Below are 27,741 nucleotides of genomic sequence, written 5' to 3' on the forward strand. Positions count from 1 at the left end.
GTGTAGTGTGTCAGAATACTACGTGATGCTTCTCAACATATCAGTCCACGCATAAAAAGGTGTGATGAAAAGAAACGCCTCCAAATTGTTTATTCTGCATAACAGTCCAAAGCCACCTACACAATAATTGTTGTTTGTCACTAAACTGCAGCGTTTGTTTTCTGTTCCCTGCAGGTGATTTACGTCTCCAGAGAGCCAAAAGACGCGGCACTGTCTTATTACCACTACTATAACCTGGTTTATGGCTTCAGATTCACGTTTGAGCACTTTATGGACTGGTTCATGATGGATCAAAGTGAGTACCTGCACTGCAACTGCAAATCAGTAAGAACTACCATGAAATATGTTTTATTTAAATTAGAGAAAAATCCCAAAAGAAAAAGATAATAAGATTCTGAATACAATACCTTGGACTGTCTAATTCAACCTAAATTAATTTCTTTCTCTTATAATTTATCCACTTCAGTTGTTGAAAATAACCTGCCTCGTATTGTAAAGAAGACAAATACTGGTATGTTACTAGCTAACTTCGAACCTACTAAAATTGTATCCTACACGGGATACATGACACAAATAACATGAATAGTGAAACAATTAACAGACCAGCATAGAATCTTGACAGCTCGCTGAAGAACGGATGAATGAAATATATAACAGTAATAGACGCATTGTAGATGGGAAACGGTATACACATTTATTAGTTAATGCATCAAATTGCAGTATGTTGTATTAAATGATTTCTTTATATAGTGTTTTATTAATTGTCATCAACAGCTTTGATGACGGACATTCTTATGTACACCACCAAAGCGCTACTATAAAATTTTATTTTGGTACAGCTAGTTTAGACTATTTCGACATTATGAAGCAGTCCTGAGCGTAATACACAATAAGTGCGCACAAAATTTTGCTGAAGAATATCAATATCGCCTATTTTACACCGTAAAACAGAGATTACCTGGTGTATGGTAGGACACTAAACATCACTAAAACACAAATGACTTGAAGCACAATGCTTCCCGTATTTAAGTGTCAGTTTGGGTATGCCTAGTGTTACACGAGCGTTTTTTCAAACTATCACATAAGTGATATAAAACTAGGAATAAAAAGACAAATCAAATCAGAATAATTAATTCCCACTGATAAATGAAATTTGTATAATACCAGTGTTTGCTTGTACTTAACTAACGTAGGTTACATTTTTATATTTAACTGTATGTTCACCTAAACAAGAGGCATATACGAACGCATCTTGCACTGAGCCGTAAGAGAGAGAATGCGAAGTAGGTCATAAAAGCCGGGAGGGGAGAGCTGCCGCGGCCAGAATTCGTGACGGGCACTTAAGCACCTCCAAAGTCTGAATGCTAGGCGGCAGACTGGCCCATGCTGTGTGTTGTATGGGGATACGCGCCTTTACTGGTAGAGACCTTGAAGAGCGCCGTTGTGTACAGAATGCTAATAAGCAGATCTTCGAAATGCACAGACTGCTACAGGTAACACCTGCTAGCGGAGTGAGGAATGGCACAGTTTTGGCCACCGAAGTTGTGGGACACCACCACTGAGGTGAGGCCCAGTAAGACAAAATATTTTATCCACTATGAAAACCGCTAAGACTCCGTAACATAAATAACTTAGAAGTTGGAGAGAGGAACATGGCTGTGCTTACAGAGGTCTATTCTAGTTGACCACAGTCGGAGAAAGAAAGAGGAGGACACAATTTTTCAGCGCCAAGTGTTACGAAGATTGTTACTGGTTAACTGCCTGAAATGAGGGAAGGGGAATGAGGATAAGAGTCTTTAAAGGCTATTTTTCACTGCCCAGCACTCAGAATATTTATCGTACAATCATAGTTATGTGATGACAGAAAACGTAGATGCACAGGTCTTCCTTGTAGTAAGCAGACGGTACAATAGTATTCTACAGCCGAGCATCTCTGCAGTCAGAAACCATTACGGGGCACCTCTCCTCAGCCAGGTGTCTATTCGAACAGATATGGTGAGCAGGGGACTTAGGCACTTTACCGGTTGATTTTAACTTAGACGCATAAGGGAGTTGTTGATACGGAACCAGTGACTGTTTCCGCGGTGTTCTCTGCTGATTAACATGGTGTGATCTGGCCGCAACAGCGAGACGTACCATAAGGAAATTCGAGTCTTTTTAACGACATAAAATATTTTCAGGATTTATTCTGAAGATTTGCCTGCAGCTGTAGGTTCAAATGCTTCCAGCTCCGGGTATCGATGCAAATGCATACCCATCTGTAGCACTTTCTGTCCCTAAGCACTAACCCTTTGGGAATCGTGTTACCATTTAAGCAAATATAATTTTTAATACAGATACATGTTCTTTTGAACCACACTCCAGATCCTAATCCCAGGCTTGCCAAGGCATTACTGTATCATTATCACTGTTTGCCAAACCATTTATTGCATATTCTAGACCAATAAAGTGAGTTAACTGTAATTGCTGTTTAATTTCGTAGATAACGGACCGTTTCATCATCATCTTGGAGGTCAGCGATTTAATTATGTCAGATAAACAGAGACACTTTCATACATCTGATTAGCATTGCAAGCAAGCTTCCACCAACCATGACAGCTTACACTAACTACCAATTTATCTAATGAGTAACTCTGAACTTCTTATGTTCAAGTTTGATCTAGTTCCTTTTTTGCGTGATGTACAGTTTTAATGTATAATATCAGAAAAGAAACTACACTGAGTTTCTTGAAGTTGTTTCTGCTGATAGAACAACCAATCATTTTCTGATCGTGCATCCAAGAAAGCATAATTTCTTCTTTCCATGTTCTGGCCATTTTCAAGGTGAGTCGCTGGCAGGATTTTAAACCACTGGACACAATATTGTGGAGGAAACGAGTATACATCGGAGATAACATTGCCGGCAACAAGAGCGTCAACTGTAAATCAAACTTTAACCATCTAAGAGTAAAACAAAGGAAGTGCACAGTCAGTCGTTGATCATTAAAGTGGGTGGCATATGCCATGCGGTGAAGACTCAGAATAATGTACTCTTGAAGAGCGCAGATGTGAAGTAAGTTGTTTGCATGATTCGTCCAGCTGGAAGCTCTCTTCTAGTTTTAGCAAGTTCTCTGCTAATCTTGTTCCCACACCTTCCTTGACCACTGAATCCCAACGGTGTGAGACAGTGACCAATGTCTTGGTTTTCCCGTAATCCATGGCCGGTGGAAGTGCAATGTTCAGCAACTGCAGATTTGTTTAGCTGTAAGAAGGCGGGTGTGTCGACAGTGTTCAGTACTCCGTTCTTGTAAAGTGCGTATTGTTTGTCGTGCGCATTCTACACCACACTGACAAGGAACTGAATATAAGGTTCAATCAAAAAGCAACGATTGAAGACTATTAAATGAAAACCGCTGAAAGTATCAAAATGCCATTGCTTGCGAAAGTAGGATGGGTCCCTATAATAGCGGCAAGGCCTGATACTCGCCGCTAGATGGACGTCGGCGCACAACCACGGGATCACAGAGCGAGCACACGCAAGTTTCGACCGTCCACTGTATTCAGTAATGCTGTAAACACTGAAATGGACGCTACAAAAGAAGAGCAAAAGTACGGAGAGCGTTTCCTGATAGCGCAAGGAGTACAGGGAACTGAAACTCGTAGAAGAATGGCCACGTTAGGGACAGCGCTGTACGTCCGTTACGAGTGTCAAGGAATGGCACAAGCGATTCAAGAAAGACTTTTATCCATTGTGGATGTGGAACACTGCGACTGTGGTGTGAAAAGGTTCTCAGAAATTACTGCAACCAGTCGCCTTTTATGTAGATGTATTTTATTTAACCATGACCGGTTTCGAGCTGCCTAGCAACTCATCATCAGATGGTATATACATTTAGTGCTTTTTTGTACCCATTGTGTGGGTGGTTGAGTATCTGTGGCTAGACAGAAACGAGAACAAATAATCGCTACATGTGGTACAGTAACACGAAATATTTACAGCATAATTTATGTTTAACGTATAAGAGTAAATAATCACTACATGTGGTACAGTTACACGAAATATTTACTGTTTAATTTACGTTTTGAGGTGTTACTTACAGATAAATCTTTCTGCAGGTATATATATATCTCTTTTAGGACGTATTTTTGAAACCATTGTGTCTTGTTTTTCACAATTTCACAAGTTAAAACTTTCTCTAGATGTATATTACTTTTATGAGGCACTGTTGGAAACATATATCTTGTTTTTCGTAAACATCGCTGAACACACTTAGCCACAGATACGAATACAGGATTTACACATTATAAACAAGCCAAAGATTGCAATATAACTACAGTATCAAAGATTTCAAGTTGACCAGAGGCATTATTAGTCATCACACACACTGACAAGAGATTTGTCTTTATTACATAGAAAATAAATGTAAATTAGCTTAAACTAATAAAATGTTTATTTATAAATTAACTGTGCAATTTAACAGGTATATAAAAAACTAGATTTTTTACATTATATTTCAGTTACATTTAAGATTATTGGTATTGAGAGTATTATGACAGCTAATTTCTTGCTCCTTCCATTGGCTGATCTTGGCATATGATGTCTGGGATGAGAGGTTGATGGTTAACTTGAAATAATAAGTGATGCTGGTACTTGAAAGGGTGTGGAAAAGGAGTTGGCGGTGGGGGGGGGTGTATAGGAAAAAGGAGAGGGGGGGGGTTGAGAGGGTGATGTGGAGAGAGAAGAGAGCTGAAGGGGGGGGCAGAAGTGGTACAAGCTTTTATGTGTGTGTGTGGGGGGGAGGGGGGGGGGCATTTTGTTTCTGAATGACTGTTTAGTTTTTTAAGTTCAAAGAATCCTTAAAATTCTGAAAGAAGGAGTTATTCGCCAATTCTGTCTGCTCATTTAAAATGGTATGTGGGGAATTATTCCCCACATACCATTTTAAATGAGCAGACAGAATTGGCGAATAACTCCTTCTTTCAGAATTTTAAGGATTCTTTGAACTTAAAAAACTAAACAGTCATTCAGAAACAAAATGCCCCCCCCCCCCTCCCCCCCACACACACACATAAAAGCTTGTACCACTTCTGCCCCCCCCTTCAGCTCTCTTCTCTCTCCACATCACCCTCTCAACCCCCCCCTCTCCTTTTTCCTATACACCCCCCCCCCACCGCCAACTCCTTTTCCACACATACCATTTTAAATGAGCAGACAGAATTGGCGAATAACTCCTTCTTTCAGAATTTTAAGGATTCTTTGAACTTAAAAAACTAAACAGTCATTCAGAAACAAAATGCCCCCCCCCCCCACACACACATAAAAGCTTGTACCACTTCTGCCCCCCCCTTCAGCTCTCTTCTCTCTCCACATCACCCTCTCAACCCCCCCCTCTCCTTTTTCCTATACACCCCCCCCCCCACCCCCCACCCCACCGCCAACTCCTTTTCCACACCCTTTCAAGTACCAGCATCACTTATTATTTCAAGTTAACCATCAACCTCTCATCCCAGACATCATATGCCAAGATCAGCCAATGGAAGGAGCAAGAAATTAGCTGTCATAATACTCTCAATACCAATAATCTTAAATGTAACTGAAATATAATGTAAAAAATCTAGTTTTTTATATACCTGTTAAATTGCACAGTTAATTTATAAATAAACATTTTACTAGTTTAAGCTAATTTACATTTATTTTCTATGTAATAAAGACAAATCTCTTGTCAGTGTGTGTGATGACTAATAATGCCTCTGGTCAACTTGAAATCTTTGATACTGTAGTTATATTGCAATCTTTGGCTTGTTTATAATGTGTAAATCCTGTATTCGTATCTGTGGCTAAGTGTGTTCAGCGATGTTTACGAAAAACAAGATATATGTTTCCAACAGTGCCTCATAAAAGTAATATACATCTAGAGAAAGTTTTAACTTGTGAAATTGTGAAAAACAAGACACAATGGTTTCAAAAATACGTCCTAAAAGAGATATATATATACCTGCAGAAAGATTTATCTGTAAGTAACACCTCAAAACGTAAATTAAACTGTAAATATTTCGTGTAACTGTACCACATGTAGTGATTATTTGCTCTTATACGTTAAACATAAATTATGCTGTAAATATTTCGTGTTACTGTACCACATGTAGCGATTATTTGTTCTCGTTTCTGTCTAGCCACAGATACTCAACCACCCACACAATGGGTACAAAAAAGCACTAAATGTATATACCATCTGATGATGAGTTGCTAGGCAGCTCGAAACCGGTCATGGTTAAATAAAATACATCTACATAAAAGGCGACTGGTTGCAGTAATTTCTTAGAACCGATTCAAGAAAGGACGGATCTCATTGGCCGACGACGTGCAACGCATTACCGATACATTTCTCCAAAAGGTGGATCCCCTCATTAGCCACACGGCATTACCGACATTGTCCAAAAGGTGGATGCCATCATTATTGAAGACTGGCTAACTATGGTAGCAACGGAACTACAACGGACATAATATGCTCCCCGTTCACTTGTGCCAGTCTTCGATGAATTTCCGTTCCCCGTGTGGTGTCACCGCCAGACACCACACTTGCTAGGTGGCAGCCTTTAAATCGGCCGCGGTCCGTTAGAATATGTCGGACCCGCGTGTCGCCACTATCAGTGATTGCAGACCGAGCGCCGCCACACGGCAGGTCTAGTCTACAGAGACTCCCTAACACTCGCCCCAGTTGTACAGCCGACTTTGCTAGCGGTAGTTCACTGTCTACATACGCTCTCATTTGCAGGGACGACAGTTTAGAATAGCCTTCAGCTACATCATTTGCTACGACGTAGCAAGGCGCCATATTCAGTTACTATGAATGTATTCTGAACAGATAGTATTGTGAATCCTGTACCGTCAAGAGCGACGTTCATCATAAATGGATTAAAGTTATCAAACTAATTACGTCCGCTTTCTGAATTCTAATTCCTTGTCATGTTCCAGACCTCACGTCAGTATAGTTCTTCCATCCTCACGCCAGCCTGCGTGAGCTAAAACGCGTGCATTTCGGCCTCCACTCGTAACACGGTGTTGGCTCTTCTGCCAACACAAAACCCCGCACATCTTCCGCTGTCACGAAACGCACTACCTCTCTTTGCTTGTATTTTGAAGTCTCCATTTCATTATTTTCACCACAACTGAGTGCAGTGAAAAGTCGACGCGTGCAAGTGATCATGTCGTCATGCGGGTATGCGCCTGTGTCCCTCCAGTGGGGAGTTTGGAACTTCAGCGTTCTTATAGATGCCGCACATCCTTCTGTAGGTAATGAAATTATGATCATTTCAGCAGGTTTCATTTTATACCCTCCATCTCGCTTCTTTTTGAGTGCATCTTATACATTGTACAGTCGCATTAATGTGACCGTCTGTCAGTAGCCTGAGTAAGCACATTTTGCTGCACGAACTGCTTCCAGACATGCAACAAGAGAGTCAGTGAGCTTCTGAAAGGTACGGACAGGGATGTGGAGGCACGTCAACTCCAGTGCCGTGGCAACCTGCTTTAGGTTTCTCGGTTGATGATCCATGGCACGCACAGCCCATTCGAGGTAGTCTCACAGATTCTCGATTGGGTTTAAATTCGGGGAATTTGATAATCTGGAGGGTGTCACACATTGTGACATGTTGCGTTGTCCTGCTGGCAGATGCCATCGCTCCAGGAAGAAACAAACTGCATATAGGAGTGGATATGACTACCAAGGATAGATGCATACTTGCGGTGATCAGTTGTACATTCCAAACTGACCAAGGGAATGCCACAAAAACATTCCCCAAACCATAACACTCCCTCCTCCGGAGTGGACCCTTCCGACGATTGTTGTAGAGTATTTCACGCCGCACATACCATGTTTCCTATGGAGCATAAAACGTGATTCAACTGAAAAGGCACCCTACCACCACTCAATGGACGACCAGTTGCGTTATTGGCGTGCAAATCCTAGCCTTCGTCGTCGATGATCAGCAGTCAGCGTGGGAGCATGAACGAGGCATCTGCTATGGAGGCAACGTTCGCTGGACGGTAGTTGAGACACTGTTGGATCCCCTTGGTTCATCTGAGCTGTCGGTTGGGCAACAGTTGCGCGACTGTTCACCCATACATACACTCCTGGAAATTGAAATAAGAACACCGTGAATTCATTGTCCCAGGAAGGGGAAACTTTATTGACACATTCCTGGGGTCAGATACATCACATGATCACACTGACAGAACCACAGGCACATAGACACAGGCAACAGAGCATGCACAATATCGGCACTAGTACAGTGTATATCCACCTTTCGCAGCAATGCAGGCGGCTATTCTCCCATGGAGACGATCGTAGAGATGCTGGATGTAGTCCTGTGGAACGGCTTGCCATGCCATTTCCACCTGGCGCCTCAGTTGGACCAGCGTTCGTGCTGGACGTGCAGACCGCGTGAGACGACGCTTCATCCAGTCCCAAACATGCTCAATGGGGGACAGATCCGGAGATCTTGCTGGCCAGGGTAGTTGACTTACACCTTCTAGAGCACGTTGGGTGGCACGGGATACATGCGGACGTGCATTGTCCTGTTGGAACAGCAAGTTCCCTTGCCGGTCTAGGAATGGTAGAACGATGGGTTCGATGACAGTTTGGATGTACCGTGCACTATTCAGTGTCCCCTCGACGATCACCAGTGGTGTACGGCCAGTGTAGGAGATCGCTCCCCACACCATGATGCCGGGTGTTGGCCCTGTGTGCCTCGGTCGTATGCAGTCCTGATTGTGGCGCTCACCTGCACGGCGCCAAACACGCATACGACCATCATTGGCACCAAGGCAGAAGCGACTCTCATCGCTGAAGACGACACGTCTCCATTCGTCCCTCCATTCACGCCTGTCGCGACACCACTGGAGGCGGGCTGCACGATGTTGGGGCGTGAGCGGAAGACGGCCTAACGGTGTGCGGGACCGTAGCCCAGCTTCATGGAGACGGTTGCGAATGGTCCTCGCCGATACCCCAGGAGCAACAGTGTCCCTAATTTGCTGGGAAGTGGCGGTGTGGTCCCCTACGGCACTGCGTAGGATCCTACGGTCTTGGCGTGCATCCGTGCGTCGCTGCGGTCCGGTCCCAGGTCGACGGGCACGTGCACCTTCCGCCGACCACTGGCGACAACATCGATGTACTGTGGAGACCTCACGCCCCACGTGTTGAGCAATTCGGCGTTACGTCCACCCGGCCTCCCGCATGCACACTATACGCCCTCGCTCAAAGTCCGTCAACTGCACATACGGTTCACGTCCACGCTGTCGCGGCATGCTACCAGTGTTAAAGACTGCGATGGAGCTCCGTATGCCACGGCAAACTGGCTGACACTGACGGCGGCGGTGCACAAATGCTGCGCAGCTAGCGCCATTCGACGACCAACACCGCGGTTCCTGGTGTGTCCGCTGTGCCGTGCGTGTGATCATTGCTTGTACAGCCCTCTCGCAGTGTCCGGAGCAAGTATGGTGGGTCTGACACACCGGTGTCAATGTGTTCTTTTTTCCATTTCCAGGAGTGTATTTCAGCAGCCGTCGCTCATCCCTATCGTCTACGTCCCGTGGTGCACCACAGTTGCCTCTGAGCCAGTTTTGGTTAGTGCCATTTTGCGATACGCGGTATACTTTAACCACAGCCGCACGCAAACAGTTTAGAACCTAAGCCGATTCGGAAATGCTTCCACCCTTGGCCCGCCACCCAATGATCATGCCCTTTTGAACGTCAGATGCTCCGTTTCCGCATTTCGCCAACGACGGCATTGTTTTCCCTGTGTATTTCCGCCTTTCGTAAAAGCAGTTCATCTTTCACAGATACGACAAAAGCTGCTGTCTTGACCGTCGAGAAAAAATTACATTGACTTTATGGTTCTTCATCATTCTGGTAATTTTTGAAGAAACATTGCTCACGTACTGTAGAAAGTCAGTAGACTTAGCTTTTCTTTGTTACTGCTTTTTCTTTGGTTAGTCCGGTGTTTTTGCTTGCAGAACTGTCTTCATTTGAAGTTTTGTGTATCGATTTCTACTAAACAACTCTTCTAAATGGCGTGCCAGTTCACCCTTTTGGCTGTCATCGTCAGACACTACATGTGAGCTATGTACTAAAAGTTTAAGTATGGTCATAGTTTGCGAATGACGGTGACATTTAGAAACCTGAAATATCTAATGTATCGGTATGGCGATCATATTACGGCACTTTATTTGTAAAGGTCCGTTTTGATCACATACATTGTACAATTTCTAATTATCAATTTCGGTCGTTGTATGACAAACTAAGTGGAATTAGCCGAAACTAAATCTACAAAGGCCTAGGAATACATAAGAAATAAAAAACTAAAAATAATAACGTGATTAGCACCCATGCATACCACCTGTACATATCATAAAAATATTGTGATGCAAGCAAACAACGTTAACAACGATACAGCTAGGTACATAACATCTGCCGGTGACGGCCTGTGTGCGATCTGTATTTATACATCCTGCACTTATAGAAATAACTGAGGCCAGAAGGAGCTCTAATAGAAGAGTACATGACAAAACAGTATTGTAAATTCTTTAGTTAAAATGCAATATGTGTAGTCACTGATTAAAATTATTTCGTATAACAAAATTATCATCTGAGTATACAGCATAAACTGCCATGCAATATATGACTCGTTTTAAAGAATATGCGTATGTCCAAAATAGTTGGTCATTCCGCACGCATTTGGATACAGAAGAACACGTGGCAGGAAATGTAAAGGATAATATGGAAGCGTTGCACAAGGCACCGAAAGGGCAATCATAGAACCAACTGGAGTAAATGGAGATTTACGTGCACAGAAAACGGCAACCGAGATTACTGTTGAGTGAACAGAATGCGTTTAACCTGACTGCTTATTCTGATGTATTCAGAAGGCCAGTGGCCAGAGCGACGTCCTGCGTCGCAGCAGCTCGGCGTGCGGTCACGCGCGCGTCCATCAGCGGCGAGGAGGCTGGGACTTCTCGCGCGAGCTCGGCCGCAGGAAAACAAAAACTTCCTACAGAGAAGCCACGAGGTGTCGCCGCTAAGATTCCACTCCGAATGTGTTATCGACTACCGATATTTTAATTAACAGTCATTGTCTTGTCAATTGTCTACTTACGATTATGTTTAATTGCTTTGTCAAAATAAAAGGTTTGACTGGAATACTCTCTTTCAAATTCTGAAGGTGGCAGGGGTCAACTACAGGGAGCGAAAGGCTATTTACAATTTGTATAGAAACCAGATGGCAATTATAAGAGCCGAGGGGCATGAAAGGCAAGCAGTAGTTGGGAAGGGAGTGAGACAGGGCTGTTGCCTATCGCCGATGTTATTCAATCTGTATATTGAACAAGCAGTAAAGGAAACAAAAGAAAAATTCGGAGTAGGTATTAAAATCCATGGAGAAGAAATAAAAACTTTTAGGTTCGCCGATGACATTGTAATTCTTTCAGAGACAGCAAAGGACCTGGAAGGGTAGCTGAACGGAATGGACCGTGTCTTGAAAGGAGGATATAAGATGAACATCAACTAAAGCAAAACGAGGATAATGGAATGTAGTCGAATTAAATCGGTTGATGCTCAGAGAATTAGATTAGGAAATGAGACGCTTAAAGTAGTAAAGGAGTTTTGCTATTTGGGGAGCAAAATAACTGATGATGGTCGAAGTAGAGAAGATATAAAATGTAGACTGGTAATGGCAAGGAAAGCGTTTCTGAAGAAGAGAAATTTGTTAACATCGAGTATAGATTCAAGTGTCAGGAAGTCTTTTCTGAAAGTATTTGTATGAAGTGTAGCAATGTATGGAAGTGAAACATGGACGATAAATAGTCTGGACAAGGTGAGAATAGAAGCTTTCGAAATGTAGTGCAACAGAAGAATGCTGAAGATTAGATGGGTATATCACATAACTAATGAGGAGGTATTGAATAGAATTGGGGATTAGAGAAATCTGTGGCACAACTTGACTAGAAGAAGGGATCGGTTGGTAGGACATGTTCTGAGGCATAAAGGGATCACCAATTTAGTATTGGAGGACAGCGTGTAGGGTAAAAATCGTAGAGGGAGACCAAGAGATGAATACACTAAGCAGATTCAGAAGGATGTAGGTTGCAGTAGGTACTGGGAGATGCAGAAGCTTGAAGAGGATAGAGTAGCATGGAGAGCTGCATCAAACCACTCTCAGGACTGAAGACCACAACAACAACAACAACAAATGGTTTCTATTTATATATTTGATGTTACTTTTACACCTCTTACGCTATTATGTGTTATTTAATTTTTCAAGCTAGGAAATTTCCATCATTACCGTATATGCATTTTATGTGGATTTTAAGTATGGATTTTATTTTCACATATTGTATGGCACTTAATGTTTTTCCAGACGATCATTTTGCCATATGAAATAATTTTAATTAATGACTACGTATATTGCATTTTAACTATGGTTTGACAGTATTAATTACTTGTGTACCCTTGCATTAGTACTTTCTATTGGCCTCAGATATTTGTATAACGGCAGGACGCGCCCAGGGCATTACCAGAAGTTACTGCGTACGTAGATGCGTAGATATTGACGTTGATGCTGATATCAGAATATTTTTGTGGTGTGTACGGTTGATATGCGTTGGGGTTAATAATATTATTTTTATCTGTTATTTCCTATGTATTCCTAGGCCTTTATAGGTTTTGCTCCAACTAATTGAGCTTAGTTTGTCACACCACTTTTTTTTTTGGTTGTAATGGGCGATACCACTCATTATAAATTGTACAAATTATGTGATCAAGTAGGATCCTTATAAACAAATATCAACGACGGTAGCAGACGTTCCATGATAAATCTGATATCTGATAATTTCACGAGTGAGTCAAGATGCTCAAAAAACTCCATAAATTTGTTCTTGCCGTGGAGGCAAACTATGAATACGAGTATGTTACTGACGTATCTCTACAACACTGTTGGTTATAACATTACAGAGTTGGGTGCTTTTTCTTCAAAGTCTACCGTAAATAAATTAGCTACCATGAATGAAAGAGGGCTACCCGTGGCGAGATCGTTTATCTGTTCAAAATATTGGTTATCAAATAAAAAGTAAGTGGAGATCGACGCACTCTTAAATAACGACATCATTTCCTCTTCAAACTTGCTGCCAATCTCTGATAAAAAGTCAATAGGCACGTCAATGAAGAAGCAGACGACGTCAAAACTAACCACTAAACGGCAGGTGTTAAATTTCAAAGACTTAAGCCGACTAATAAAATCAGCTGAATTACGGACGTGGTGATCACTTTTATCTGCTAAGGATTTCGACAACGGGACTAAATATTTGGCAAACTAATAAGTAGATGCATCAATGTTACTCACAATTTCTCCAAAAATTATCGCTTGCAATATGTGCCGCAATCATGTTTCATCACTTCCCTGTTCTTCTCAACCGCGTTTTTGCATTCCAACACATGCTATCCTTTTTAGTAATCAGCCACATAATTCGTAAGCATTGTAGACTTGCTGATTTGTCCTTGTTAGTTTTACTCTTAGACGCAAGAAGTTTTATCTATGAATGACGCTGTTATTGCCGACATTGTTTTATCTGACGTAATCGCGCTTTCTCCACGGCATTGTGTCAAGTGGCTTCCACCAGCAATTCACTTTGAAGATGGTTGGAAGCCTATCAGCCGAAATATTGGTAGAAGAAGTAGTGCTGTCCCGTGTGCAGGCCTGAGATGAAGGAATGAAAATTACATTGTTATAAATCGTCACTGAAATTATCATAGTTTATTTAATTGTACGTAATTCAGACAACAAAATAGGTCAGTTTTCAACATATGAACATCAATGCTACTCGTTACACATGTTGATACGTCGACATACCTTGTCTGGCATTTACGTACAAGAAGCATTGTGCTTCAGTTCAATTGTGTTTGGTAAAATCGCACCTTACATCTGCTAGTCTGCGTCTTCGTGTGTAAAGTAGCCAATACTGATATTTATTAAGACGCAATCAATAGTTTCACTGCGCGATAGCAATTTTGATCTTACTGATGACACTGCTACTAAAGCATAGTTACTAAACTGGGATTTCCGAAATTCCTGCACCAGAAGACATAGTAAATATTCCAGAATTCGAATCAAGAACAACATGAGTAACTTAGACAAAGATATCCTCGGTGTGGCGAAGTAGCTTAGATCCCTTAATAAAGGTAATTCCTCCGCTCCAGTCATATTCCTTTCAGAGCATCCTGATACAACAGCTCCATATTTAGCATTTAGCAATAGCTTCATACTTAGCATATGCAACCTCTCGCTCGTCGGAAGATCCGTACCTAAAGACTGGAAAGCTGCACAATTCCCACCAACGTTCAAGAAAGGACCAAGGAGTAATCCGATGAATTACGGACTCACATCACTAACGTCGGTTTGCAGTAGAATTTTGGAACATGTAGGCTTACTTCGTTCGAACGTTGTGAATTACCTCGATAAGAATGATTTATTGACAAATAGCCAACACAGATTAATAAAATAACGTTCTTGTGAAATACAACTACCTCTTTGTTCTCACGAAGTAAGGAGCACTGGCGATAGGGGATGCCAAACTGATACCATATGTTTATATACTATTTATCTACCCAGAAATCTTTTGACACCGTTCCTCAGAAGCGACTTCTAATCAAATTGCGTTGGTGCATCATTTATGCAAGTGGATTCGTGATTTCCTGACAGAAAGGTCATACTTCGTAGTCACTGACGGAAAATCATCAAGTAAAACAGAAGTAATATCTCTCGTTCCCCAAGGAACTGTTACAGAACCTCTGTTGTTTCGGATCTATATAAAAGATTTAGGAGACAATCTGAACACCCCTATTACATTATTTGCAGTTGATTCAGTCATTTACCACCTAGTAAAGCTACCATATGATAAAAACAATTCGTAAAATAATTTCACGAGATTTTTGTACAGCGCCAAAAGTGGTAACTGACACTGTCATGAAAAGAGAGAAGTCATCCACATGAATATAAAAAGAACCCACTAAATTTCGGTCACACGATAAGCCACATAAATCTAAAGGCTGTGAATTCAACTAAATACTTAGGAATTATAATTACGAATAACTTAAATTAGTACGATCGTGTAAATAATGTTGTGTGAAAACGAACTAAAGATCGAAATATATTGGCAGAACACTTGAAAAATGCAACTTGTCTACTAAAGAGATTGTCTACAATACGTTTATTCGTCCTCTTCTGGAATATTGCTGCATTATGTGGGCTCAGCAACATATAGGATTGAAAGAGGACATAGAAAAATTCAAAAGGGCAACTCGTTTCGCATTGTGACGAAATAGGGGAGAGAGTGCCAAGGATACGGTGTGCGAGTTGGGGTTGCAATCATGAAAACAAAGACATTTTCCCTTCAGGCACGATCTTTTCATGAAATTTCAATTACCAGCTTTTTCCTCTGAATGCGAAAATAATTTGTTGGCGCCCTCTCCGTATGAAGAAATAATCATCATAATAAAATAAGAGAAATCTGAGCGCGTTGTTCGAGTTTGGAAGGGTAGAGACATAACTCGAAGGAGGTTCGATGAACCCTCTGCCAGGCACTTAATTAAGAATTGCTGAATATTTATGTAGAAGTAGATGTGGACATGGTATATTAGTTGTTTCGTAAAGGGTGAGCGGAAAGTCTTTCCCTGATTATCAAAATTTATTTCTAGATACAGCTTTTATGAATACATGTTGGAACTTTACGTTGCACCTCAGGTACAGGTATATCAGATATGGCAAGTGTTTCAACAATACGGTACACCACGACACTGAAGGTTACTCGTTGGCCAGTTCTAGGATGACTTTTCGTGACAAATAGATCGGCAGAGACGGTGCAGCATCATGACTTCGTCACCACCTCTACAGTACCTCGTATTTGTGCCGTAACAAGTTGCAAATCAAGAACTAGTGAACTGAACACTTTTTTTTACCGTAACACCATCAGAATGATTCGAATATTTGGCTTAAGCGATTTAGGGAAACCAAGGAATACCTAAATCTGGATAACAACACTGGGTTTTGAACCCCGATATTCCAGCATGAGAGCTCAGTCAGTATCGTAGCGACTGCACTTCTCGATTGGTCTGTTTTTCGCGTGTCATTGACGTATTGTTCTCTGCAGACACATCTGTAATTCAGTTTCCGTACGTTATAAAAAAAATATGAAATACCTAATGTACTTGCATCTCCCACCAAGTGCTTTAACTGGCGTCTTCTTGCTTTCCAGTACCTTTCACTCCGTTCTGGGACCACGTACTTGATTTCTGGAAACTGAGAAATGAATCAAATGTACTGTTCAACACCTACGAAGAAATGAAGAAGGTAAGCGCTACGAATACGTAAGATAACAAATTCCCACTTATGGTCATATTTCACGCCATTTCATTTAAATTCTGCGCGAAGATACGAATTCCATTTGTGAGTAGCAGGTATCAAGTCGTCAGGTAACTGAGAATTATCATGTGATATGCACCATTTATCCATAGTCGCCTATGCTTGCAACAACTAGAACTTTTCGACCGCTACCGTTTTTAAAATGCGAGGGGCGTTCAATAAGCAATGCAAAACATTTTTTATCTGAAAGTAGGTCGATTTTATTAAAGATTCCAATGCATCGTATTATTCCCCACACTTTTTGCTACAAAATCTTATTTTTTAACATAAATTCCGTTCAATGCGACGGCCTTTCGTCATCTTACTGGGATGGTCTGTATGCCCGCATACACTGATTAGCCAGAACATTGTCATTACCTACATAATAGCCGATGTGTCCACTTTGGCACGGATAACAGCGGCGACGCGTCGGGGCATGGAAACAACGAGGCCTTATGCACACACAAGTCATCTAATTCCCGTAAATTCCGGGGAGGGGAGCGATGGGCTCTGACGCCACGTGCAGTCACATCCCAGATGTGTTCGATCGGGTTCAGATCTGGCGAGTTGTGGGATCAGCACACCAACTGGAACTCACCACTGAGTTCCTCGAACCAGTCCACCACACTCATGACCTTCTGAAATGGTGCATTATCTTGTTGAAAATTGCAACCCCGTCGGGAAACATGATCGTCATGATGGAGTGTACGTGGTGTCGCCGTGGCGCCTTTCACAAACTCCACTGGGCCCACTGATGCCTATGTGATTGTTCCGCAGAGCATAATGGAGCCACCGCCATCTTGTCTCCGTCCCGCAGTACAGATGTCAAGGAACTATTCCCCTGGAAGAAGACGGATTCGCGCCCTCCCATGGGCATGATGAAGAAGGTATCGGGCTTCATCGGACCATACAACGCTCTGCCACTGTGCCAACATCCAGTGCCGATGGATACGTGCCCATATCAGTCGTAGTTACCGATGTCATCGTGTTAACATTGGCACATGCATTGGTCGTCGGCCGAGGTGTTCAGTCCACTGTGTGTTCAGACACAACTGTAAACTACCCAGCATTAAAGTTTGTTGTTAGTTCCGCCACAGTTCACTGCCTGTCCTGTTTTACCAGTCTGCCCAGCCTACGACGTCTGACATCTGTATGGAGGGGTGGCTGCCCAACCTCACACTTCTTGACATGGTTTCACCTTGATTTCACAGCGTGGAGAAGACACTCACCACAGCACTCCTCGAACATCCGACAAGTCGTGCAGTTTCCGAAATACTCATGCCGAGCCTCCGGGCCATGACAATGTGCCCTCCGTCAAACTCAGATAGATGGCGCGCCTTCCAAATTCTACACATGTCAGCAATCTCACCAATACTATGTGCACCGTGCATGTGTCTGACTATCACTTATTCCTCATCAGGTGACGCTGCTGTCACCTGGAGGGCTTATATCGATAGTAGGTGGTCGATGTCGGAGCCAACGCCTTGCTGCGTCAATAACCTCCCCAACATCTACCTACTGCTTCTCGTGGAATGCATCCTCCGTTGGGCCAAACAAATGCAAGGTGCGACATCCACGCTGTAGCGTGGATGAGCAAGAACAGTCCAATGAAGTTTTGTGAGCTCCTCTCAGGTGCACCGACTTGTGCGACGCTTTGTGTTGTCATGGACAAGGAAAAGTTAGTTTGCATTTTTGTGACGACGAACTCGCTGAAGCCGTTACTTCAATTTGCTGTGGGCCGGACGGCACGCGGGAGATCCGACAGGTTTGCATAACCCTATTACGATAGGGATAGATGCCTCGCCCAACGACTCATCATGTTTTTTGCCAGGTCTCCATAGACTTTCTGCAAGCACCTGTAATTATCTGCGTTTACCACCAAAAGAAACTCAATGACAGCTCTCTGCTTGGAAAGCACCTCTCTTACAGACGCCATTTTAAAGGCTAAGCATATAACCACCACTTATCGGAACTTCGTGAAACTGTAGGGTTTGAAGCGACAATATCTCACAATTACCACGACAAATCGTTCATATTTTCCATCGAAACTGGCCGAGAGAAAAAGTGTTGAATTACTTTTGATAGCCCTTCTCAAGTTAAATTTGTGATGTTCCCCTAAATTCACTCCAGTTACTTTGATCAAGAAGCACAAAAAGGAGTCGTTTTTCCTTTAAGGAAGCAACATACGTTTGATGATATTATCTTAGTGTGTTTTGTGTTTACACTTTTGGACTATTCCAACGGATATGAAGCCTAGGTTGATTTTCTATAAATAACCATAAAAAATTAGAACATCACTTGTTATGAGAACATGTTTTAGACGTCGTGGAATGCCAGAGGTTGGTATTTAAACATTAGTTTGTACTGTAACCTTTCAGAGATTCGTTCTTGCAATATTCTTCCAGCTTTGGGCTTTAATGTAGTGTGGGATGGGTTCTGAAAGTTTTAATCATATGAAACTATATGGTTACAGAGACGTTTTCAAGTCTCAATCATCTGTGATGTATATATGCAGACTGTAGCGACGAATGAAAACTTTGTGCTTTTCAGTCTGACGACTGATTTGCAGTAGCTATCCACACCGATCTATCATGTGCAATCTGCTGTAACCTCCAGCCATTTGAACTTGCTTATTACAAGCTTTGATCCTCCTATACAATTTTTACCTTCTGCACTTCCTCCATTACCAAACTGATGACTCCTTGATGCTGATGATGAATCCTATCAAACAAACATTTATTTAAGTTATGCTATGGCAATGTGGAGGTTGAATTTCAATTTGTATCAGGACTGTTGATGTGAGCCTGCAAACAAACAAATATGAGTTGCGTAACAATTTTTGGATTGCTAAGAAATTCTTTATTACTGTCCCTCGTATGGTGTACTCATGTTTAAATATCTGTGAATCACATAAGAACGTCCCAATCCTTGTATTATTTTGATTTTATGACATACCTACATGGTGGTCAGTTTTCCATTATGGATTGGGCTTTTCTTTTCTTTCCTCACACGATCGTATTCCGCGCCTTATTTAGAATCTGTAGACCGGTAGCCTGAACCCGATTTGCGGTCCCTATCAGGGGAGGTAAATGAGCAGGAAAAAGATCGTTTTAGAACAACTTTGGAGTTAAACGCTATAATGGAGCATTTACGATTTTTCTTGAAGTGACAAAATTCATGGGATACCTCCTGTTATCGTGTTCGATCTTCTTTTGCCCGGCATAGTGCAGCAACTGGACGTGGCATGGAGTCAGGTCGTTGAGCCTTGTAGCGTCCATGTTGTTGTTGTTGAGGTCTTCAGTCCTGAGACTAGTTTGGTGCAGCTCTCCATGCTACTCTATCCTGTGCAAGCTTCTTCATCTCCAGGTACCTACTGCAGCCTACATCCTTCTGAATCTGCTTAGTGTATTCATCTCTTGGCCTCCCTCTACGATTTTTACCCTACACGCTGTCCTCCAATACTAAATTGGTGATCCCTCGATGTCTCAGAACATGTCCTAACAACCGATCCCTTCTTCTAGTCAAGTTGAGCCGCAAACTCCTCTTCTCCCCAATTCTATTCAATACCTCCTCATTAGTTATGTGATCTACCCATCTAATCTTCAGCATTCTTCTGTAGCACCTCATTTCGAAAGCTTCTATTCTTTTCTTGTCTAAGCTATTTATCGTCCACGTTTCACTTCCATAGATGGCTACACTCCATGCAAATACTTTCAGAAACTTCCTGAGATTTAAATCTATACTCGATGTTAACAAATTTCTCTTCTTCAGAAACGCTTTCCTTGCCATTGCCAGTCTACATTTTATATCCTCTCTACTTCGACCATCATCAGTTATTTTGCTCCCCAAATAGCTAAACTCCTTTACTACTTTAAGTGCCTCATTTCCTAATCTAATTCCCTCAGCATCACCCGACTTATTTCGACTACATTCCATTATCCTCATTTTGCTTTTGTTGATGTTCATCTTATACCTTCCTTTCAAGACATTGTCCATTCTGTTCAACTGCTCTTCCAAGTCCTTTGCTGTCTCTGACAGAATTACAATGTCATCGGCGAACCTCGAAGTTTTTATTTCTTCTCCATGGATTGTAATACCTACTCCGAACTTTTCTTTTGTTTCCTTTATTGCTTGCTCAATAGCCGTCCATAATTGCGAAAGTTTTTCCGGTGCAGGATTTTGTGCACGAATTGACGTCTCGATTATGTTCCATAAATGTTCTATGGGATTCACGTCGAACGATCTGGGTGGCCAAATCGTTCAGTCTAATTGTCCAGATTGTTTTTCAAACCAACCACGAACAATTATGGCCAGGTGACACGGCGCATTGTCATCCATAAAACTTCCATCGAGTGTTTGGGAACATGAAGACCATGAATGTCTGCAAATTGTCTCCAAGTTGCCGAACATAACTATTTCCAGGTTCAGTTGGAGCAGAGGACCCAATCCATTCCATGTGAACACAGTCCACATCATTATGGAGCCACTACCAGCTTGCCCAATGCATTGTTGACAGCTTGGGTCCATGGCTTCGTGTGGCCTGCACCACACTCGAACCCTACTATCAGCTTTCATCACCAGAAATCGGGTCTTATCTGACGAGGCCACAGTTTTCCAATCGTCCGGTCACTAGCCCAGGACAAGCGTTGCAGGCGATCTCGTGCTGTTAGCAAAGGCACTCGCGTCTGTCGTCTGCTGCTACAGTCCATTAACGCCAAATTTCGTCACACTGTCCTAACATATACGTTCGTTGTAGGTCCTGATTTTTGCGGTCATTTTAAGCAGTGTTACTTGTCTGTTAGCACTGACAACTCTTCGCAAACGTAACTGCTCTCCTTTGTTAAGGTCGTCTTCCACTGCATTGCCCGTAGTCAGAAGAAATGCCTAAAATTTGGTATTCTAGGAGCATTCTTGACACTGTGGATCTCGAAATATTGAACTGCCTAACGATTTCCGAAACGGAATGTCCCACGCGCCTAGCTCCAACCACCATTCCGCGCTCAAAGTCTTTTAATTTCCGTCGTGCGGCCACAATGACTTCAGAAATCTTTTCACATGAATCACCTGAGCACAAATGACAGCTCCGCCAAAGCAGTGCTTTTTTACATCTTGTGTACGCGTTACTACCGTATCGCCTTCTGCATATGTGCGTATTGATATTACATGTGTTTTGTCACCTCTGACGGAATTTCTACCTCCTTATGAAATACTTACTACTGCTTCTGAGATAAATCATACAGCGCCAATATAGTCACCAAATTCTATGTTACACTGTCATGTCTGTCATTTTGTAATTTTGATACCCACATTCTGTGGACTGCGTTCCAGTTGCGTGATAACGGTTGCTGTCGCTGAAGAATCTGTTCTGCAATGTGAAATGCGCTATTTATATGTGGCACGTTCAACAGAATTTCTTTAGATATTTCCTCGAGTTTAGTCAATAAAAATGTTCCCCGTTAACTAAGAAGGCCACTTCAGAAATTACACACCCATAATCCATTCTGAAGACTTGTTAAGAGACGAACACAGCATATGTATCGAAAATTTCTCTGTCACTGTTGCTGTAGTGTGCCCTACAAAGAAATTTCTAGGAAATTACGTGGTAAACATCACACTGTACAGAGTAAAGCTATCACAACGACGCACGTCACTAGTTAACGGATTTCACATAGGAAGCCAAAGTCATCACTGATTATGAACTGACATCGTAATATTACAGGTTTTCTGTTCAAAGTTGAGTAATAGGAATTGTAACCTTTAGTGTGTATGCTAATTCGGTTCTGCATTTGCTTTGGAATATTTTGAGAACTTCTTCTAACAGTTGTACGTCCGACTTCCAGGATCTTCCGAGGGTGATCAGGCGAACAGCTAAATTCATGGGAAAACATGTGAGTGACGAGCAGGTGGAACAACTCTGTGACCATCTTAGCTTCTCCAACATGAAGAACAACCCAGCCGTCAACCAGCAAGCGAACATCGCCAAAGTCAGGCAACAGAATGGCCTCGGCGAACTGCCGAAAAAGTATGTACTCACATTAGATCCTGCGAAATAAAGTACTGTGTTGTATTCACTTTCGCTACGTTATAGTTAACTAATACTATCCTCATTTTCACTCCGGACACTCTTGCTCATTGAGCTTCTGATCGAGTTGGACTCGCGGTCTATTAAGTGGTACAAATCTAGAGGGGCATTTTTGATCTTTGTTGATAATTTCATGTCGTGTTCCCCAGCGTCCCACCTCATAGTCCTTGCTCCGTCCTGTAAGTGAGCTGCCAGAACACTATTGCCCTTGGACTAACTGAAACTAAATATTAAGCTAAGTGTTTATAATTAATGTTTATAATTTAATGTTTATAATTATTTATTATAATTAATTTATAATTAATTATAATGCTATAATTATTAACTGTCCATAATTGATGATTGTAATAAATAATTAATTATAATTAATTGAGGTATAAAAATTAAGTGATATTTTTGATGAAATAGTGGCGTTCTGGTAGTGTAGGTGACGATGCTCGATGCTACTGGCAAACATTTGGTAATGTACGCAGTTGTACAGCATGACTGACTAGGTGGGAGAGGATACTGATTGGAGTAGGAAGATAGATGGAGAAAGTGAGGTGCAGTAAAGTCTTAGGCCTTTATCGAATTGTAGGATTTGGTCGTATATCGTTAACAGTATAATTTTAAGTTGCAGGTTGATCACAATACATTAAGTGTTAAAGTCAGAGCCAGCATAACTCGCAGCGTGTAACTTACATAGACTGAGTCCAACCAGTATTAGAGAATAAGAGCACATAAGGACTTTCAACAACTTTACACGTAACTTGAAATTATTTAGAAACTTTCTCTCGTGACAACTCTCCCAGAAGAATGAAAGGAAAAAAGTTTATCGCTTACTACATTTTCACTGTTCGTGCAATAAAACATCAGCATCTGGACTGATGTTTCAATTTGTCGCTTCCGAACTAATAATTCCATTCGCAACATATTTCGCAGACAGTATGCACATATACCAATGAATGTACCTGGAACACTGTACCATTCTACGACACTTAGTTAAGGAGACACGACGTCATGAACATTGAAAGTTTTCCTTATCTCAGAGAGAAAATTAAGCGGGGTATACTCATCTAGTGTTTGGAATTGACACATTAAGCGATTTCCACCAAACTTTAAACATAATTACAAAACTTTTTCTGTACTCTTTCTCGTTTACAGACCCACATAAAGGTTTTACACGTTTAACATAAAATATTTGAAACATTAACTCTTTTTTAAGGGGCTCCGGAAAGGCTCAAAATCATGAAAAGTTCAATTTTTACTTTTTTGCGTTTTCTGAATCTGCAGACTATTACCTTTTAATAGATATATAATTTATTCAATTCCGAAGACTACAACTATTTTTAAATTTTTTTTGAAATGTGTTCTACATGGGCGTGACCCACTGTGGCGCTGTTAAACTGCTGTCAAATGGTGTTATTATTAACGTCCGTGTTCATTATGTACATTTTAGTGATGTGAGATAAAGTATGTGTTGTGGCTAACCTGTGATGCTTCAATATATATCGCTGGTGTGATTGTCGATTGTTTCATGTTTATTTACTCTGTCGTTATCTCGAAAATATTCGTAATTAATTCTGTTTCTTGAGTCTCTGTTTTGTTGAAGTATAATAATGAGTAAAAGTAAAGTTATTAGACATCCTCTGAAGGCTTTTAAGAAAAGGAGAAATGTTGGAAAGCCAAAGGTATGTGTTATTACTGTAAACAATAAAGACGATAACCAAGTGAGTGAACCTAACCTCTCAAGTACACCTGCCCATAGCAGTCAAAGTGGGAAAGAAAATACTTCACAGAAGAAGCTTGGTTCAATGAGTGAAAAGTATGAATGTTTTATGGGTGAATCGGATGTGAATGAAATATTTGATATGTCGGTTCTCAAAGGAATTGTTTCAAACTGTGTAAGATGTATTCATTGTAGTGAAGTTGGTCTGGAACTCTCCATAATAAAGCATGTAGGACTTGCTAGTGAAATACAACTGAAATGTGATAAGTGTTCATACATGACCACCTTTTGGAACAGTGTTGCAGTAACTGCAACTGAAGAAAATGGTAGCAAAATCTATGAACACAACAACGAGCGATGCTTGCTTTAGACAAGGAACGCCTTCGGGCTGCAGACAGGGCTGTAAAGAGTCTATAAATACAAGCAAGAGTAAACAGGAGGAGGAACAAGAGGAAGCTGGAGGAGGAGTTTGCAGAGGACGAAGATAATCCATCCTATGGACCTGGAATGCACTAAAAAGTTAATCCAATCTTTGTCGCTCGATTCCCAAAACTTTTATTTTCTCATACTAATTACATGTTTTCTAAGGATCTTCCAAACATATTTGTTTCAAACTTTCAGTAAATGTTACACAGTACCTTCTGCATAATTTAACACAGCCTTTTTCCAAAAAACTGTATATTTTTGAATATATAAATAAAAAATTGCAAAAAAATTTTGTGAATTTTCATTACAATTGAAAAAAAATCATCTTTAATAACTGAAATAAAATTTTGTAAAATCCCTGTGTTAAGTTGTAGCCCATATTCCAATAAATAATCTGTAAAAAGTTCAACTTCCTACCTCAAATACTTTGTGAGGAAAGATGTAATTTATAAGCGTTATTTTAACATTGCAAGTATAGAGCGTTCCGGAGCCCCTTAAGTAATGAGAGGCTTGAGGCTGTTTTATACATGAGAGTTCTATTCCATAAGAGGGTGGAAAGGGTTTGTTACTGACTTATTTGTAACCAATAGCTCTTTATCTCAAAATAACGAATTTAAGATCCTCCGCGACCTGTATAATTTTGGCCGTACACAATCAGCGTGCATCGAGTGGGAGCAGTTCTGAATCATGCACCTGTACGCTTATATACAGGGTTATTACAAATGATTGAAGCGATTTCACAGCTCTATAATAACTTTACTATTTGAGATATTTTCACAATGCTTTGCACACACATACAAAAACTCAAAAAGTTTTTTTAGGCATTCACAAATGTTCGATATGGCCCCTTTAGTGATTCGGCAGACATCAAGCCGATAATCAAGTTCCTCCCACACTCGGCGCAGCATGTCCCCATCAATGAGTTCGAAAGCATCGTTGATTCGAGCTCGCAGTTCTGGCACGTTTCTTGGTAGAGGAGGTTTAAACACTGAATCTTTCACATAACCCCACAGAAAGAAATTGCATGGGGTTAAGTCGGGAGAGCGTGGAGGCCATGAAATGAATTGTTGATCATGATCTCCACTACGACCGATCCATCGGTTTTCCAATCTCCTGTTTAAGAAATGCTTCTGCTTTAGCCTTTTCCGTAAGATTTTCCAAACCGTCGGCTGTGGTACGTTTAGCTCCCTGCTTGCTTTATTCGTCGACTTCCGCGGGCTACGCGTGAAACTTGCCCGCACGCGTTCAACCGTTTCTTCGCTCACTGCAGGCCGACCCGTTGATTTCCCCTTACAGAGGCATCCAGAAGCTTTAAACTGCGCATATCATCGCCTAATGGAGTTAGCAGTTGTGGATTTTGTTGAACTTCGTCCTGAAGTGTCGTTGCACTGTTATGATTGACTGATGTGAGTGCATTTCAAGCACGACGTACGCTTTCTCGGCTCCTGTCGCCAGTTTGTCTCACTGCGCTCTCGAGCGCTCTGGCGGCAGAAACCTGAAGTGCGGCTTCAGCCGAACAAAACTTTATGAGTTTTTCTACGTATCTGTAGTGTGTCGTGACCATATGTCAATGAATGGAGCTACAGTGAATTTATGAAATCGCTTCAATCATTTGTAATAGCCCTGTATAGTGACATTTGAGGCTTACCACGCTGTCCTGGTTGTTCTCAGAGAGCCAACTGAGGTGGAGAAAGCTGGCGCGGACCCTACCAAGTTCATGCGTCGCGGCGAGGCTGGTGGCTGGCGCACGGAGATGCCGGCCAACTACATCGAGAAGTTCGACCAGTGGACGCAGAAGCATATCCAAGGCACTGGCTACCAGGTGGGCGTATCTGGAGGACACGACGACTTCTAAGGACCCGTCCTCCGTGTGCTCACAATCTCTGCACAGCCCGCGCGGTCGCTGGATTCGCGAAGATGAAAGAACTCCCTGGATGAACACAAAGACTTGTTACAACTAACAAACGAAAAGTTTTGAGTTGTGGTGAAGCTTGTTTACTAACAATAAATTATTTTTCTGCGATATGTGTCCAAATCTATTGTTCTCTTATTTCAGCACGATCCTCCACTAATTCCTTGAGTAAGACCATAAAAAATACGATTAAATTTTCTACCATATATATTCATTATTGTCAAGACACAATCCCATTACAAGTGTATACAGTGTGAAGCGAAATTCGCGCACTCGTGCTTCGCAGCGCGACTCCTCACATGTCAGCGATAAAAAAAATATGTCACATAATTTCGTCCGGAGAGTACATCCTTCAGAAAATGAACGTTAAAGAATGCCAATCTGGCAACATTGTAACCACATATAGGGTAATTGTCTCTGTCACCACATCTTAGTCGTGCTGTAGAGGTGGTGCAGTAGTCAGAGTTTTGGGTTAGCATGGAGGAGGTCGAAGGTTCGATCCTGGGTTAGGGCGCGTTTTTTTATGGCTAATTTCATTTTGACATTTCATACTGTAACATACACAGTTTCTTAGGACATATGTACCCTAAATATACAACATTCTGTAACGCTGCACTTAACAAATGAGTGGTTAGACAATTAAGAAACAGACAGTTGAAACAAATGACCTGTTATAGGACAGAATAACTACAAAAACAATATCAATTTCGAGATGCTAAAGATGATAGCACAGTACAATAACACAACACGTACCTGTCATTTGTACTACATGTAGTATGAGCGCTCAGATGTCGCACATTAGCAACCACTGACAATAATAATGTCCATATTAATGACCGGCTGACCTTCACAACGTGTCCTCAGAACAACAGATGCTCAAAGTGACCTCCCTGCACTTCCAAACATTTCGTAACTCGCCGGATCATACAGCTCTGGACCCTCCGGAACAAAGCTGCATCCACAGTAACAAGAGGAGCATGAACACGTGCTACCAATTCTTTCAGATTCGTAGGTGGAGTGAGGTACATGTGCTCCTTCAGGTGTACCCACAGGATGAAATCCAGGGGATTTAAATTAGGTGAACGCGGTGGCCACACAATTAGACCTCCATGTCCGAGCCATTTCCCTGGAAATGTTCTGTTCAAATGCTGTCGCACATTAATTCCAGACTGTGAAGGTGCACCA

At 41.7% G+C, this 27,741-nt stretch overlaps 1 protein-coding gene across 1 annotated transcript in view; it reads left to right on the forward strand.

The window, feature by feature from the left end:
* The window catches only part of LOC126417007 (luciferin sulfotransferase-like), a 40,388-nt gene extending 13,889 nt beyond the window's left edge, over positions 1-26,499 (forward strand). Inside the window, exons 4-7 of the mRNA XM_050084895.1 lie at positions 175-295; positions 16,283-16,377; positions 22,269-22,450; positions 26,316-26,499. Of these exons, the coding sequence (XP_049940852.1) occupies positions 175-295; positions 16,283-16,377; positions 22,269-22,450; positions 26,316-26,499 (582 nt within the window). The remainder of the gene's footprint in view (positions 1-174; positions 296-16,282; positions 16,378-22,268; positions 22,451-26,315) is intronic.
* The last annotated feature ends 1,242 nt before the right edge of the window (positions 26,500-27,741 follow it).

This window comes from Schistocerca serialis, chromosome 8, assembly GCF_023864345.2.
Source record: "Schistocerca serialis cubense isolate TAMUIC-IGC-003099 chromosome 8, iqSchSeri2.2, whole genome shotgun sequence".
NCBI lineage: Eukaryota > Metazoa > Arthropoda > Insecta > Orthoptera > Acrididae > Schistocerca > Schistocerca serialis.